Source organism: Canis lupus, chromosome 23, assembly GCF_048164855.1.
Source record: "Canis lupus baileyi chromosome 23, mCanLup2.hap1, whole genome shotgun sequence".
NCBI classification, from domain to species: Eukaryota; Metazoa; Chordata; class Mammalia; order Carnivora; family Canidae; genus Canis; species Canis lupus.
In genome coordinates, this window is record NC_132860.1 from 44017293 (window position 1) to 44034910 (window position 17618).

At 45.3% G+C, this 17618-nt stretch overlaps 1 protein-coding gene across 2 annotated transcripts in view; it reads left to right on the forward strand.

The window, feature by feature from the left end:
- FAT3 (FAT atypical cadherin 3) overlaps positions 1–17618 on the forward strand; it is a 652630-nt gene that overhangs the window by 600717 nt on the left and 34295 nt on the right. For both annotated transcript variants that reach the window (XM_072794993.1, XM_072794994.1), the window contains exons 19-21: positions 1942–2740; positions 13482–13616; positions 15686–15843. In XM_072794993.1, coding sequence (XP_072651094.1) covers positions 1942–2740; positions 13482–13616; positions 15686–15843 — 1092 coding nt within the window. The remainder of the gene's footprint in view (positions 1–1941; positions 2741–13481; positions 13617–15685; positions 15844–17618) is intronic.

The following is a 17618-nucleotide window of genomic DNA, read 5'->3' on the forward strand; positions in this document are numbered from 1 at the left end:
TGCATCAGTCACGTTTCCTTCCTTGCCTCACTTTACTCTGTACCTCCTCGTATAGTCACTGTTGCAGGAGCCTCTTGGGTGACTCCTCATGCTTTCCTGATGTATCCCTATGCCCCTCCCAGATTACTCATTCCACTTTGGTTTTGTCAGTGCCCTAAACCAGGCTTCCACCAACTGTAGCCTCTGGACCATATCTTGCCCTCACCCTGTTTCTATACACAAAATTTTGTTGGAACGTAGCCTAATCCATTCATTTATGTATGCTCTGGCTACTCCCACACTGGAAACATAGTTGATTATTGATAGAGATCCTATAACCCCAAAGCCTAAAACTATTCCTTATCTAGCCCTCTACAGAAAAGGTGGGCCAACTTCTGCCCTGAACTAAAGCCTCTGTGGCTCCCTAGTGCCTGAAAACTTGGGATCTGTAGGCTGAACTCCAGCCCCACATGCTCTGATTTTGAATTTCAGGGTCCTTGAGCAAATGTGGTTCTCCAGTCCTGCTCAGTCCACAGGCCCACTGAACAGTGCCCTCCCATCCAGAGGCTTCATGCCCTTTTGTCACCCCTCTGCTCGCTGACATATGAGCGGGCATTGTCTGGCCTATGAAGTCCATGCTCATTGCTGTCCTTTGAGGCCTTCCACAGTTTGATTTCAAGTTCAGCCTGATTTGTTAAACTTATCTGTTCCTGCATGACTTTTCCCTTTCAGCAGCTCTGGTTCACATGATTAATCACATTAATTCAGATGCACTAAGTACTTCCGGGAGTCAGGCCTGTGCTAGGCACTTCGCAACCACTGTGTCTTTTCATCCGCACAACACCAGAACCCTGTGAAGTAGATTCTGCTATTATCCTCATGTTTAAAGGCACACAAATTGAAGTTCAGAAATGATAAGTAACGTCCTCAAGGCTAGACACACAGAGAATGGCAGTCAAGATTCAAACTCCATGTGATTGATGCCCAAGTCCCTGCTTTAACTCTCCCACCTACAAGGGCATATCTCCTTGGGAACACTTGACCTGCGAGGTCCATCCACCACATCCCTCCATCCTCTGACATCTGTGCAGACCTGGTCCATGGGAATCTGCCCATCTCTGGAGCTCTACAGCACTAACTACCACCATGTTTCACGTGACAGGTGTTCAGTGAAGATCTGCTGTCGGAGGGGTGCTTCTATCAATTCCTGTATATAGAAGGAAGACAAAGTGTTTTTCAGGCTACCTATTTTTCCCTTCTGCATCCCATTTTTTTATTCTAAACCATAATATTGTGTAATTCACACCCAATGTCATTTCTTGAATGTACAGAAAGGAGTTCTCTGGCCCAATCAAAGGTAAAGAATCCAAAAAGAACAAAGATTGGTCCTCCCGGTGAGAATACCACTGTATGCATGAGGTTCCCCCGTGGCTTCTGTTTCAAAATGAAAACCAGGCCAGTGTGTTGCAGGCATGTTGGATCTCAAAGCACCCTCTGTCCTTCCCTGTTCACCCCCAATGGCTACATTGTGTGGACACATTTTATTGTCCATAACAGAGTATACATGTGCACCCCTAAGGTGATAAATCATTCCTCTTACTGCAGTGCGCGCCTTCGGTATTTTCCTGGGCAGTGACGAGATGGAGAAAGAGCAAACATGAGTAAAGGAATAAATGTCCTCTCTCTGAGTTTTGTTTTTTGTTTTTTGTGTTTTTTTTAAGATTTTATTTATTTACTCATGAGAGAGAGAGAGAGAGGGAGAGTCAGAGACACAGGCAGAGGGAGAAGCAGGCTCCACGCAGGGAGTCCCACGTGGGACTCAATCACGGGTCTCCAGGATCAGGCCCTGGGCTGAAGGCGGCACTAAACCGCTGAGCCACCTGGGCCACCCGAGTTTTGTTGTTTTTAAAATTATTCTGGTTTTTCTTAGTTCCTTGCCTTTCTCCCTCTTGGCTGTTTCAGGCAAAAGACTCAGGCAAACCTCAGCAAGTTTCTCACTCCTACATCCATGTGCGGGTCATTGAAGAAAGTATTCACAAGCCCACGGCCATCCCCCTGGAAATTTACATTGTCACCATGGAGGACGATTTTCCTGGTGGGGTCATTGGGAAGATCCATGCCACAGATCAAGACATGTATGATGTGCTCACATTTTCCTTGAAATCAGAGCAGAAAAGCTTATTCAAAGTGAACAGTCACGATGGGAAGATCATCGCCCTGGGGGGTCTAGACAGCGGCAAGTATGTCCTGAATGTGTCAGTGAGTGATGGACGCTTCCAGGTGCCCATCGATGTGGTGGTGCATGTGGAACAGCTAGTGCATGAGATGCTGCAGAACACTGTCACCATCCGCTTTGAGAACGTGTCCCCCGAGGACTTCGTGGGGCTGCACATGCATGGCTTCCGGCGCACTCTGCGGAACGCCGTCCTCACCCAGAAGCAGGACAGCCTGCGCATCATTAGCATCCAGCCCGTAGCGGGGACCAACCAGCTGGACATGCTGTTTGCTGTGGAAATGCACAGCAGTGAGTTCTACAAGCCAGCCTACCTGATCCAGAAGCTGTCCAATGCCAGGAGACATCTGGAGAACATCATGCGCATCTCAGCCATCCTGGAGAAAAACTGCTCGGGGCTGGACTGCCAGGAGCAGCATTGTGAGCAAGGCTTGTCCCTGGATTCCCATGCACTCATGACCTATAGCACGGCACGCATAAGCTTCGTGTGCCCGCGTTTCTACAGGAATGTGCGCTGCACCTGTAACGGTGAGTGTGGTTTGGAGTTCCCTCACGTTTCCCACGATCTGAGTAGACTGGGCTGCCATTCTTGATAAACAGGCATTCATCCATTCACTCATTCAGGGAGATGTTTACTGGCCACCTACCATGCGCTAAGTCACCATGAGAGAAGCAGGACAGGCTGAGTCTCCACTCCCATGGAGCAGATAGCTTACTGAGCAGCACAGACCAGCAGGCCAGCAGGATCCCACGCGTTAAGTATTGCTAGGGGAAGTACGAAATCCTGCAGGAGGACTTGACAGGTTGGGATAAAGCATAGGTAGGAATCAGACATGTGAGAACAGGCAAAGGAAGAACATTCCAGGCCAGGGAGCAGCTTGTATGAGGAAGGTTCAGGGCAGGAAGGAAGCCCACACCAGGGGAATGGGAGAGATGTTCTGTCCCTGGAAGGGTGGGCGTGATGACATGAGATCTGTGAGCAGGCCCAGGGTTCACACAAGGGCCTTCAGCCGGGATGAAAATTGTAGAAATTGTCCGAAGGCAGGAGGAGCCGTGGGCTGATGTGAAGTGAAGAAGTGACGGGACCAGCTCTGGCTTTCACAAAGAGTGTGCCGGCTGCAGAGGGGAATGGAGTAGCCAGGGCTGGGCCAGAGGCAGGGCAACAAGTTAGGAAGCTATTGCCAAGGGTAAAAGCATTCAGATTTGCTTCTGTGAAAAATGTGCCACGTACCTAGGAGCTCAGCCAAGGGATGGATTCAGCCCTCAGAGCAGAGGAGATGGAATGGCTCAAGTTTGTTGATATAACCAGAGTCCCCAAACCTTGACCTTTCCTGGTCAGAGGCCATAGCCGCCCAGAGTCACAGGCCCACAGCGGTCAGCGAGAAGTATTGCTCTCTGCCTCCTTTCCTCTCTGACATGTGCAGCCATAAATTCACTGCCCTCTTCTCAGAAAATTACACCCAGAGTTTTTCTAGCCAGCATGAACTTGGCACAAAGGGGCCATAGCCGGAAGAGAGGCCATTTGTAAAACATCCCTTTAGGTAACTGGGGACTGGCAAGCCTCTGGCCTCTTTCCCCCTATAGAAAGTTCTTGGTTGCAGTTTGGAAAAGAAGCTCCTCAGAGGAGAGCTCATAAGATCACAGATCCCTCCCAGAGACATTCTGGCAGCCTCCACGCAGCCCAGAAAAGTGCCAGTCACTCACCCTGTGGTCCCCAGTGAATTCTAGGCTTCCATCAGATAGATACTGTCATAGCTGACCTGTTGAATATGTAAATAAGCTCCAAGGTAACTCAACGCATGCATGCTAGATGCGATGCATTTCTGGCAGATGCCACCAACATGCAGGATTTATGAATGCCAGCTGTCCGGGCTCTACCTAGATTTCCTTTGTAGGCAAACTGATTTATGCACCAAAGCTCTGCGAGGGCCTTCATGCAGTGATTCACAGCAGGGTTCAAAAGAGGTTCACTGCAGGACAGGGTAGACCCTGCAGGAGAAACTAAACCAGCTAATTAATCCTCATGCTCCGAGAACTCATGTCAGTCAGCAAAAATCTATGGTGGCAGCAGTGTGCTAGGCACTAAAGTTTCAAGGTGGAAAAGACACAGTCCTTGCCCTTAGGAGCTGGCTACTGTGAGGTTGGTGAGCTTGCAAGTACGTATTTGCAATAACAATGTTATAATAAATGCCAGAGAATAGGAAGGACAGGATCCCCGCTATGGCCAGAGGGAAGCTCTCTGTGACATTTCTACACCACAGACTGTCTACGTCCGGGGTCTTGAGGTGTGAGTACGAGCTCATCAAGAAGAGACAGAGGAAAAAAAAAAAAAAGAAAAGACAGAGGAGCCGAGACTAGGCAGAATTTCTAGAAAGAAGGAATTTATGGACACCTGGGTGGCTCAGTGGTTGAGCGCCTGCCTTCAGCTCAGGGCATGATCCCAGTCCCAGGATTGAGTCCCACATCAGGCTCACTGCATGGAGCCTGCTTCCTCCTCTGCCTGTGTCTCTGCCTCTCCCTCTGTGTCTCTTGAGAATAAATAAATAAAAATTAAAAAAAAAATAAGGAGGAATTTTAACGGGTGATTTTTAATGGAGAGAGGGAGGTTTTTCATGAGACATTAATGTTTTAAGTGCAGGGAGTTTTGAGGTGGTGTCCTTGCCCAGGACTTCCGTTCTCTGGTCCCCATAAACCTTTCTATGCCCAGTAAACCCAGAATGCTGGAAGCTTTTGTGATTCAACCCTCGGGCATCCCATGAAGAGGCCTTATTGGTTTGAAAAGTGAACGTTTCCTCAAAGAACGCTGTACGTCAGTTGAGGCTCATCTCAGAGCCTCTTCTAACCTTCAAGTCACTCTTGTAATTAAGCTGTAGAATAAAATACTGGATTTCAGTAGTAAAAACACTTGGAAAGGTCATCTGGCCCAGTTCCATCTTCAGCAGGTGATGTACAATAATCTCCATTTGATAAATGTGGCAACTCGGTGCCCTGCCCAAGACGGTACAACTGGAGAGAATGGCATGCAGATTCAAAAAAAGGCTTTTCTTGGGCTCCTCTTTTATCTCCATCTGAAGAACAGGGGTCTTTCCTGTCTCCTGTGAATCATTAGCCCAGTGCTATATGCTTATAAGAATACTTGGATCACCTCATTTTCCCCAGCAGACTGATCAGTAGCCTCACAGCACCATCCCAGGACAGCAGAGGGGCTCTCAGACACCAGCATGCACACTTGGGGCTTACCAGAAATGCACATTGCTAGCCCCACACTCAAATCTAAAAAAAAAAAGGTTTCAAGTGGAGCCTAGGAGTCTATACAAGTAGCCCTGGGTGTTGCTGGTGGTCAGGAAAGCAAACATGGAGAAATCTCACAGCAAGATAAGATAAGAAAGATTTCCTGCAGGTTCAGGGGGCAAGCTCTTCGTTAGAAATAGAAATAGCTCCCACTTCCTCTAAAGTGTCCTCTAATGAAAATACAGTGAGAAACTGTTAAGGAAAGCATTAGGCATTTTAGGCATTTTCTCATTTATTGGATGGAGAGGTAAATGAATTCAATAAATGCCCCCCTTAAAACACGCACGCACATGCACAACCAGTATTGACTACTCCTCGGTTTACCCTGGGAGCTTGGCAGATAACAATAAATGGACTTTCCACCACTCTGTGGAATAATTACGTTGATAAATAGAAGTAGCTGCCTATTCTGGACTGTGTAGCAATATTTATACAGATCTGGCCTCAATATGCTCCTCCCAACTTCCAACTCATCTTTCTCTCACACACAGATTTTGGGCCCAATTAACAAAATTAGCATCTTGAACCAAAATGCTGAGTTGCTTTGACAAAATGAAAGCAGACTTGAATTTTAGTGCCAAATAGGCTCATTAAATTCCAGCCACCATGGAGCATCATGTTTGAACATAACTTTAAGAGATACAAAGTTCTGATGTCATGAGATGACTCCTGGTAAACTACACATTTAATGAACATCAGCACTTCAGTTAAAGCCTGACACCAATTTAAATGCACAGAGAATGATGGATCCCTTGCATTCCTATAAGGAAAGCAAGAGGACAGAGCATCAGAAACAGCCCACAGGGCCGTGCTGATTGCTCATTTTTTAAAATTTCATTGACTTTTCAAAAGTCTGATAGAAATATCTATCAAAAGGGAGACAGGGCAGCCTGGGTGGATCAGTGGTTTAGCACCGCCTTCAGCCCAGGGCCTGATCCTAGAGACCTGGGATCAAGTCCCACATCAGGCTCCCTGCATGGAGCCTGCTTTACCTCTGCCTGTGTCTCTGCCCCACACACCCCCTCTCATGAATAAATAAATAAAATCTTAAAAAATATATATTTAAAAAAGGGAGATAGTTGTCCAGGAGAATGGACTGTTTAGGAGACCATCAGAGTCTTAAGACCAGAGTGCTGATGGTAGTGACAGCCAGAGCTCCAAATAAAGTGAAAGGAGCATCAGCCATGGGTGAAGCATGGTAGTAGCCAGGTAGAGTGTGAGCAACAGCAGTCCTGCCCCCACCCATGGGATACAGTGCTGTCACAAGATTATGTTGGGGAGGTGAAAGCAACACTGGAGCACATTATGAAGGGGATGCCCACTGAGCTAGATGTGAAAGGATGCCTAGAATCAGGGCAGTGCTCCAGACCAAGAAGCATGAGAGCCAAGGCATGGAGGGAAGAAGCAGGGACAACAAAGTAACATTTACTGAGCTATGATCAGTGACTGCTCTGTTCTTCAAACATAGCTAATTGCATTTGGCTCTCATAGTCACCATAAAGGAAGGGTATCATTAACTTTCCTCCAAAGTTGAGGAAACTAAAACTCAGGAAGATCAGTTGACTTGCTCAAAGTCACAGAGCTACGTAAATGGCTGTGCCATGCTTCTCAGCTGCCAGTCCCAAGCACGGTGCCCTACTGCTTCTGCACAAGTTTGAAAGGAACTTGACTGTTCCCAATCCAACTGCCCACCCATGATAGACATCCTATCCTGTTCACTCCACCCCTGGCACAGAAATTCAGCCAACCTCACAAGATGGGCCCGGACAATCTTCTCCCTTTGTGTGCACCCAAATCCACCTCCTTGTGATGTCACACATCTCCATCCATGAGAACCACCCAGAACCTGATCTAATTCCTCCTATACAAGCTGCCCTCCAGATATTCAAGTGCAGCTGTTATGACCCTTTGAATCCTCTTTTCTTAGGCAATCTGCAGGAGTTCCTTTGGTCCTTGGCTGCAAACAAATAGAAGCTATAAACAGTTGTAGGTGATACAGTTAGGGCACAGAAGAGCACCAAGGAGGGGTCTTCGGTCCTATTGGAGGAGTCCATGAAAGGCATTGGAAGCAGTGAAGCTTGTCCTATTGGGTCTCTGCCAGGCAGGGGATGCATCATAAGCAGAGAGAGCAGCAAAGAGAAAGGCCCAAGAATATGGGGTACCCTTTCCTTTGCCCATTCCCTCAGCAGTGATTGACTGCTGAAAAAATATCTCTGCTTGAGTCAGGCTCTGGGTGGGATGCTGGACTGGAAGTATAGTAGTAAGTGAGGCTGCCATGGCCCTCATCCTCATGGAGCATGAGCCAGCATCATGTGCTCGACGAACGACAAGAATGGTAAGGAGTCAGGATAGTCCGGGGGAGGAATACTGTGGGACAGGTAAATGGAGTCTGTGATAGGCAGTCATGGTAATGCACTTCTAATAAGCACAATAAAATAAAATGGTGAAGGCTTCTGCGAGGCAGTAAGACAGTTAAAACTTAGCTTTGAAAGTTTTTTAAAAGCAGAGAAAAATCTGAGATTGGGTGTGCACTCGGCCTGGGGCTCGTTAAGGCTAACTCTCAAAGAAGAAAGCCAATAGTCCCCATTCCAGTGGCTTCAAATAACCTTCAGTGTAGTCTGAATCTTAACCAGTTTCCCCCTACAAACTGGGGAGTTTGCATTTTGCATTCATAACAGCTACATCCCTATAGATCCCTCATCTCCAGTACACACAAGTTCCAAAATCCCAGAAGTTTAGAGGGGTCTACCCTGGTGGTGACATCAGCTTCTCAGCATGTGGATCTTCCCTTATCTATTCCACCCACCCACAATTGCCCCAGAGAGGAGGTCTTCAATGAAACTGTGCTTAGCCTTCAGCGAAATCATTCAGAAAATACAGCTGAGCCACGCAAACACCATTCCAGATGAATCTGTGCTTGTAGGAGAACCAGAAGAGACCACTTCAGATACAAGAGACCTCTGGAGAATATGTTTTAAACCTTTACGTGGGCCAAGAATTAAGAGGAAAGCTTATTGACTTGTGTGGCATTTGCTAAGGCATGGCATCTTGGCAAAGTGTGTGAATTTAGGGTTAGGATATATACCATTAGTTACTGGATCTACAATATAATGAGGCATCAAGAGGTTGAATCAGCTCAAAGTGTTGGTGATAATAATCACAGGTAGATACTGATATATTAGCTCAAGGCATAGACTTAATCCCGGTAGCTACGGGAATTCTGGGGGAGACAGGCAAGAGCCATAAATATGGCAGTGAGACCCTCCAAAAACCCCAAGAGGATCACCTTTCTTTTCTGTGCAGGTTCCAAAGCTCTGAAGCTTCTGCTCCAGTGAATTGTATGTTGTCAGCTTTGTAGAAAGTGACCTATTTTTCCACCTGAGCAGCGCTTCAGAATGTGGAAACCTTCTCTAAGAGAATAGCCACATTGCATGCACCTTTCTCCTGGCAGCAAGGCAGTAGAGAAAAAAAAATATCTCTGCTTGAGACAAGGTAGCCGAGGGGCTGACCCTACAGTGGCCTGAGACGCTTATTAATAAAAAAGCTCTAGGCCTTATCTCATACCTCCTGTGCACACAGTGTTTCATATCATCTATCAATTTGCAAATCAAGAATTTGACCCAAAAAAGACAGCAAGAGAAAGGTTACACTTGAGTTCAGGTTTCTGCCACGTGGTTGAGTCAAACTTGTGTCTCCAGTTTTGAGATCCTGCAATAATTTGTTTTTACTTGAAGTTTCTCCCTTTAAAAATTGCTTTCACATACATTAGCCCATTTAATCCTCACAAGTTTCTGGACAATTATTATCCTTGCTTTTCAGAAAAGGATATCGAGACTCAGAGAGGTCAAGTGACCTGTTTGGAGCCACACAGTAAATAAGTGGCATAGCTGGTCAGAGCCAAGATTCAGGCCTGCTGCTTGGCAGTGCAGATCCTTTCCTGTCACACTGTGCTGGCTTCTTGAGGGGACCTGGGCATGGGGAACAGAGCTCTCTCTGCCCACTTTGTCTTCTTTTTTTTTGCTAAAAACATCCGATCCTTCTGTCCTGCCACAACAAATGGTGTCAGTTGGTTTGATAAAGTGGGACCCTTCTCCCTTCATGCTAATTCTGGCACCAAATTGATGGATGCCTGGAGATGCAGGACATGTAGGTCTAGAGCCTCCACCCCACCAAGCTGTCACTGATCACAGCACAAGTTAATTAAACCGGGATTATTTAATGATAGTTAATAAGATAAACTTCCTCCCAGAGGCCAGTGGGACCTGACACTCTTGTCTCGTAACCACTACCATGATAAGGCACTGAAGACTCCTACAATAATAGGTGTATATACTTACATGAAAGGGGGATGATATAAACATGATTTCTAAAAACAAGTTAACCCCACTGCATCCCTTTAAAGCATACTGGGTTTTATGTTGCTAGAGGATTTCGGGCTTTCCTGAAAAGAGGGTTATTATCCCCAGAAAAGTGTCCCTGGGACCCAAACATCTGGGTATATCTGAGGTCAAGGGACACACAACATTGTTCAGAGTTGGCGTCCAAAAGTCAAGTCCCTCTGACAATATATATGTCCGAAAGGACCTAATAGCTTATCCTAATTGATAAGGAGGGAAGAACTACAGTAACATACATGGGGAATATTTAATTTGGGGAAACCGTTTTTCGTAGCAGAGTCTATCCCTATTCTGAATAGACTGCATTTTACACACATGCTCACATCTGTCCCCAGCCAAGGAGGACATTACGTTTTACCCTGACCTCCAGACTCTCATCTGCCTTCCTGCTCTTTTGAGCCACAGGAGAGCGGACCAAACCATGAGCAGAGTGAGCTGACAGGAGCAGCTGGAGTCTGAATGTTTACCACTGTTGCGGTGCCGGGCTGGGACTTGGTGAGGGGGGGCCCCAGAGGATTTTTCATGCATCAAGAGATAGATCACTTGCCAAGAACTGTCCCCCTTGCCTTAAAAAGCCTATTAAAAATAAAAAGAAAGAAAAAGAACCTATCAAAGTCAATGGATGCTAGAATGAATAGAAATATACTTATTATATATCCAATAGGCATATTACTATTACTTTTAGAATGTACAAATTATAATACTTGCATTAATGTAATTTTTTATATATCCTCCATCTAGACTTTTCATAATGGGCACTGAATTTAACATAATCCATTAATTTAGTGGATGTAATTATATGGGTTCTATGGTTATAACATGATGAAAAGAGAAAAAGCTGTGAGTTTGAACCCCAGCTGCTGGTCTGAGTGGCTTTGGCTTTAAACCAAGATAAGAGGGATGGTGACAGAGTAAAAAACATGCCAGCTACTAGCGCAGGGCTGATGGTAAGAGAAAAGGTTAAGAATGTGGATAAAAGGGAGACGTACTCAAGTGCTGTTTTAACCGGAAATACTGTTTAGTTTTTATTATATATGCTTATAGCAATTTTTTTTTAATCTTGCCATAATTCCTGCAGGAGAAAATAGCTTTACTGTCACGGGTCTGAAATTATCTAGCCCTCTTTCCCAGCCCTTTGAAATAGTGGCCTTTAAACTGGACTTTTGACAATGCACAGTTTCTTAACAGTGTAGCCTTGCACTAGAGTAGAAAGGTGATGTGTGTCGCTGTGTCTCGGAAACAGAAATTTAGGGATCCCTGGGTGGCGCAGCGGTTTGGCGCCTGACTTTGGCCCAGGGCGTGATACTGGAGACCCGGGATCGAATCCCACGTCGGGCTCCTGGTGCATGGAGCCTGCTTCTCCCTCTGCCTATGTCTGTGCCTCTCTCTCTCTCTTTATGTGACTATCAAAAATAAAATAAATAAATAAATAAAATATAAAAAAAAAAGAAACAGAAATTTAAAGAAAGATATCCTTTGGCTGGCTAAAGTAGGACATGGAAAAAGACATATCCATGGAATGGGAAGAAACAGATTTCTTAAATATATAAACTACTGCTTCTGTGTCTGATGAGAAGGTGATGCCCAGGTAATTCAGAGTTACATCCATTTGGTGGGATGTGTTTTGTGATTCATTTATGCACATGGCCACCTTCACATGGCCAAGGTTAGCGTTGGGCTGAATTTGCATTTTTGAGCATCTGCATTTAGGAGCAACCAGGAAGTGTGCAGGCCATCTGAAACTGAAATGAAGCCACACATGGAGACAGGAAAAAGTCAGCTGGCAACTTTTCATGAATGAGCATTAACACATGCAAGCAATAGAGCCACTCACTAGGACTGGCTCATTCCCATGAAACACAGTCCCTTGTTACTCAAGCCTGAATTTAAAATGCTCCCTTCTTTTGTGAGGACTTCTGACATTCTCCCGGGAAACACAATTGTCCCTTCTCTGGTTGCGCTCACGTACCTCTATCAAAGTGGTTACCTTATTGTACTGTCCTCATGTATTTGCTCATTGTCTCTTAGAGGGAAGGAGGAAGAGGTGGTATTGTTTGCTTTCATCTTTATATGTCCAGGTTTATCACCTCTTTGGCCCTGAAAAATTCTTTGTAGAATGCACACACCAAAACTTATTTAAAAACTGGTTATCAGAAGCCCTTTGAAGCAGATCATAAGGTGGCAACATGGCTGTTTTAAGTTGCATAAATGTTGATAAATACATGGTAGGAGTAAAGATTTCTTAGGACGAAAATAGGAAGATGTATTCTGGGGCACTTACGTCTTTTAGAACCATTTGTAGAGATCATTCCAAATTTTCAGTTGAAAATCCCTTCATCTTCTAAGATTTTGTAAGCTGGATTGTTGCCAAGAGTATCTTTTATGGCTGAGCTCTAAACTGGTGGAAAATAGGATTTACAAATTCTGAGTTTGCTGGTGCTACTTATATTGCTCTTCTCAAGGATTACAGTTTTTAAATGTTTATATGTAGTAGCATTAAATTTCTGCTTTCTTCTGGACAAAGAAATGACTGTGTAATGGGACAATATGCTTAATGATAAGGAAGGAGTTAGGATGGAAGGGAGCATGGTAATGGGTCAGATCATCCCAGGAAAAAACCTGCTGATGTCCGCATGTTCTTGGTTTGCAGAGTTGGTGTGCCTTTAGGCCACTACTAACTCAGTCATGGGCAATTTTTCAGTCGTGTCTCCTTTTCTAGAGTCCTTTTACTGCTCAGACTCTCACCACGTTGAAAGTGGCCTAATCACATTTGAACTACCCAAGATTTCTGAAACGGGCGCTTCTGCTGGTGGGCCCGCGTTTGCCATCACCACAGTTCTGAAATGACTCACTTAGGTCCTGAATTTTGCCTTCATCAGTTAATCTGTTTTCTAGGATTTTCTTTCTGAGGGATTAACCTTTCATCTCACTGTGCTGTGAACATCAAACAGGTAGCCAGAAAACCTATCTTTGCCCAGGGTAATTTGACTGTTTTTGATAGGCAGTAGGGCACATTTACAGCTAATCGATACAAGAGCAGGTAGCAGAAGGGACTAGGAAACAATGGAAAGTGTGCCTGCACAATTTAGAATTAGTCACATTTTTCCTTAGAAGCATCTTTTTTCTTTCCCCTCTGAAAACAACAGCTAATATCTTCTGAAGTCTACCCCCCCCAAAGATTTTCAGGGCAAGAAGAGGGTGTAGGACAAATGAAAACTCGAGCAGTGCCTTCAGGTGGGTACCAGGATGCAGAACCCCACTGCACCAGAGGCTGTGTAGGGTGATTTTTTTTTTTTCAGTTAAAGTTGGCCCAGTTACAACCTTAGTATATTTTAGCCTATGAGGAAGAGCTCTATTTATTCTTCTCAGCCAACCTACTTGAGTCTGGTGGTGAGCTTTTGGCAGACTCAGAGACATCTGATGGGTGCACACACCAGGTGAAGACCATTCAGGTGTCCCTGCTTCTGGTTGGCCTCTTTGTCACAAGAGCCTACAGAGCCCAGCTCTTGAACCATTACAGTGCACCCTACAATGTAAGGGATTCCCTGTGTACTGATCATGTGTGTTCCCTTTTGTCACAGGAGGACTGTGCCCAGGGTCCAATGATCCTTGCATGGAGAAGCCGTGTCCAGGGGACATGCAATGTGTTGGTTATGAAGCCAGCAGGAGACCGTATCTCTGCCAGTGTCCACCAGGAAAGCTCGGCGAGTGCTCAGGTACAGAGTGGGGTGGAACTATGAGGGTCTAAATTCATATTCCTGAAGCACTTGCCCTTGAGTAAATTGCATTGCCCTAGCTCTTCTCAGAGACATTTCTGTCTGCATGCAACATTTACCTTCAGAATGGACCACAGCTAACATCCATTCTCAAATGTTCTTGGGATTTATTACAGCTTCAGCCTTTGCTGAGGAAACATGCAATGGCCGTGGACTCCTTGTATGACAGGAAGACCACAACATGTGCTTTCAATCGTGTCCCATGGATGTTAAGAGTATAAACTGGAAAATAGAAGGCTGTTGGTTAGGCAGAGAAGTCAGAGTATCCATGGCATGGCCTTTGATGCTCAGAGGGCTGTACATCCCAGAGCCACAAAACAGAGCTCAACAGAAGGTACAGCTGGGCCAGTCCAGTTGACCATCCATAGAGTCAGGCCGGCCTAGAGCACCAAGTAAGCAGACTCTCCACTGGAGATGTTCCCAAAGGAGAGGGACCTCTGTGTCCTAAGGGGAAAAAAAGAAAAAGGAAGAAACGTATTTACATCATTTCGATCCAAATGATCCTGTTTCTGATCTTCTCTCATTTGCAGTACTTTGCTGGATTCACATATTCCCTATCACATCTAAACTCTAGAAGTATTCATTTTTGGTATCAGTAGAACTCACTTTTGGGTAGAGAATGTATTTAAAACACAGGTACTGGGATCCCTGGGTGGCGCAGCGGTTTGGCGCCTGCCTTTGGCCTGGGGCGCGATCCTGGAGACCCGGGATCGAATCCCACGTCGGGCTCCCTGCATGGAGCCTGCTTCTCCCTCTGCCTATGTCTCTGCCTCTCTGTCTCTCTCTGTGTGACTATCATGAATAAATAAATAAAATCTTAAAAAAAAAAAAATAAATAAATAAATAAAACACAGGTACGCTGATATCCTTTTTGGAATCCAAGAAATATTTTTAAGTGGTGATTATAATAGCAGTTACAGGGGGAATACAAAATGATTATGCCTACTATATGCAAAACACTTTGTTAACCATTGGGTCTTAGCAATTCAGCCTCTGCCAAGAGAAGCACTGTCGTCAAACATGGAAGCCACAGCTCTTTCATAGATGATTTCAAGAACAGAGCTGCCCATGAAGTGAAGAGATCACTGGCATACTTGCCTTTGAAGTCACCTGGGACTTAGATTTGAAAGATACTTATGCTGCCCCTACCCCCCCACACACACCCTGTGTGTCCAGCAGGTGGGTGTGGAGGGTGACCACAAAGCCATCAAGTCTCCTAACTTGAGATGTCACTTTCTGCCCATCTCCCTTCTCTTTTCTATGTAGAAAACTTTTGATTGTCCATGATTTTTCTCCATTTAATATATTTTCACACTTCCCACCCCTCGTCCAGTGAGACAGCTTTTCAGCATCATTTTGCTTGTTGGAACATAAAGTTGGGAGTCAGTACAAAAGAGGGTGAACTCAGAATTGGGCGATGTGGCTAGCACTGAGGATTCTGGAAAGGCAAGCCTTGAAATTCATGATCATAATGTAGAGTCATGACGGCATGGGAACAAGACATAAACGTCCTGCTTTCGGCATTAGTGCAGACGACATAAGTTGGCTATTTGGCATTAAGATACTTGGGGGGAGATGAGTACTCTTTAAAAATGGCTTTATCTTTCTTTTGTTTCATGGAGTGGAAAGTTTTTGAGTGTGTAAGTGACCGGTGGTGGACAGGAAGGGCGTATCTTTCAACAGAGCTAATTCTAAAGTGGGAATAGAGACTCTAAGAAACTTCAGATTATACAATGTACCAAGTACAATGTACCAAGTTCCCATTGGCAGGAGACCGTTGAGATTTTGTGGTATCTGATGCATTAATATTTCTTTTCACTTTGGAATGAAAAGTGTGGCCTGAAGTGGCAAGAACCCGTTTATCATCAAAAGCAGCTTTTCCTCAGTGCTTTCGTTAACTTCCCACAGTCTTTAATCAACTCGCTTGGTGGTTGTTGGGTGAATTCATGTGTCCCTGACTGTTTCTGGATGTTCATAGTATATATGTCTTCTCCTAATGGTCTTCTCAGGGCACACTTCTCTCAGCTTTGCTGGAAACAGTTACATCAAATACCGGCTTTCTGAAAATAGCAAAGAAGAAGACTTTCGGCTAGCTCTGCGTCTGCGGACCCTGCAAAGCAACGGGATTATAATGTACACCAGAGCAAATCCCTGCCTAATTCTGAAGGTAATTAAAATGGGTTATCTTTTCCTGCAGTCGGTTCTCATGTTAATATTTTGGCTCGTGGATTGGGGAGTGAAATCTTTTTTGTCTTTTGAGTTCAGAAGACCAGAAACTGGCTTGGGGGCAAAGAGGAACACCAGCAGTCCCGGGAAGTGTGCCAACACCCCATTTCCTTTTATACATTCGGCTTCAGAATTGGCTCTTTGGATATTGGGACATGTCTCTCTAGAGTGGGTTCAAGGGCTGCCCTCCTTTGAGCTGTAATCATGCAACGGTTCATTAGAATGCACTTCCTAATCAATTCCACGGCAAGGGTGGTCCTTGAAAAACATTGGCTGTGTCTTCTTCTCCCACGTGGGCTGATCCCCACTGACCTCTGTGGGTGACCTCTGTTCTTACTTGGGGAGGAAGTTGGAGATCTCAGTTATAGGAGGTTCCATGTGTCCTATCGTGGCCTTAGTAGCCCAATTATTAAATCCTTGCCAGCCTCAGGAACGCTCCAAAGCAGCCAGACTTCCTTGACAGCAAGTCTGGCATTTGTATGCAGCTCAGGGCTTTGGATGCCTTCATGAAACCAACAACAACACTAACCGCTTTATGCACCTCATTTATTTTTTAATTACAAAGTTACTATAATAAATGTATTATAAACGATCATCCCTATCTGATCAAGGAGAGAACAGAGATTCAGAGAGGTTAAGGTAGTTATGCAAGGTTGTCCAGCTAATGAGCGTCAAGGCCCAGACCTGCCTTCCAATCTCTCTCACTCCAGTCTCTCTCACTCCATGCTGCTACTCTGTGTGATCTCCCCCCAGCCCTCCATCTTGTTGCTACATTTCATCAAAAGCCACATTCTGGGCATCTGTCGACCCAAGGACGCCTTCCAGTCCAGGAGGAGAAGGGAGAAGGAGAGAGATTTAATCTGACGCTATTCTCAGGAGGTTACTGTCCCAGCCCATTGGAAGTGTGTTCAGAGGCAGATGCAGTCTGATCAGTAGGAAGTGCCCATACAAATGGAAATGGCTGGCAATTTTCTCCTTCCTAGGGTTCTATCACTGGGCTTAATTGGGATCATGGTGAGCCTTTATAACTTTTGTCCTTTGATTGTTTGATAGGTCACATCCAAGTTGATTAGGTGACACAGGCTTTAATCCTGGAGAGAGAAAATTGTGTAGGATATTAAATGCCTGTGGCTTCCCCTTTCATATAGACTTTTACTTACCTGCTTCTGGTACTGCCAGGTGCTCCATGGTGGCCAGAGGAAGTAAGCGGGGAGTTGGAGTTTAAACTTCTCATGGGGACTCTCCCACTACTTGCCCTCATTCAATTCTGAGAATAATTTCAGCTCTGGGAAGGAGAGCAGTGTTTTTAAAAGAAAACCAGAGAAGCAAGGGATGCACACTTTTAGCAAACAGTGAGTTCAAATCAGAGATGCATGGTGGAGGAAGAAAAATGCAAAGACCAAAGTCCTGTCTTTATAACCTCCTGGCCCCTGAGGCGACCAGCCCTGGGTTGGCAGATCCTTTCCTAAATCGCCCTGAGAGATGGGGTTTTGTGTAACTGCTGGGGAAGTGCTAGGCCCCTTCAGGATTAGTAGCTGCTAGGGACTTGGTGTAAATGTTACCCATTTTCCGCTCCTCCTTCAAGCTCCAACAGGACTGCTGGTTGCAGAACTTCCTTATGAGGCAACCACTTAGCAGATCTCTTCTATAGTATTACATTTGAGAGCGAACAAAACCACTGGACCTGAATGGCCAGGGCCTAAAATGGAGTTTGTC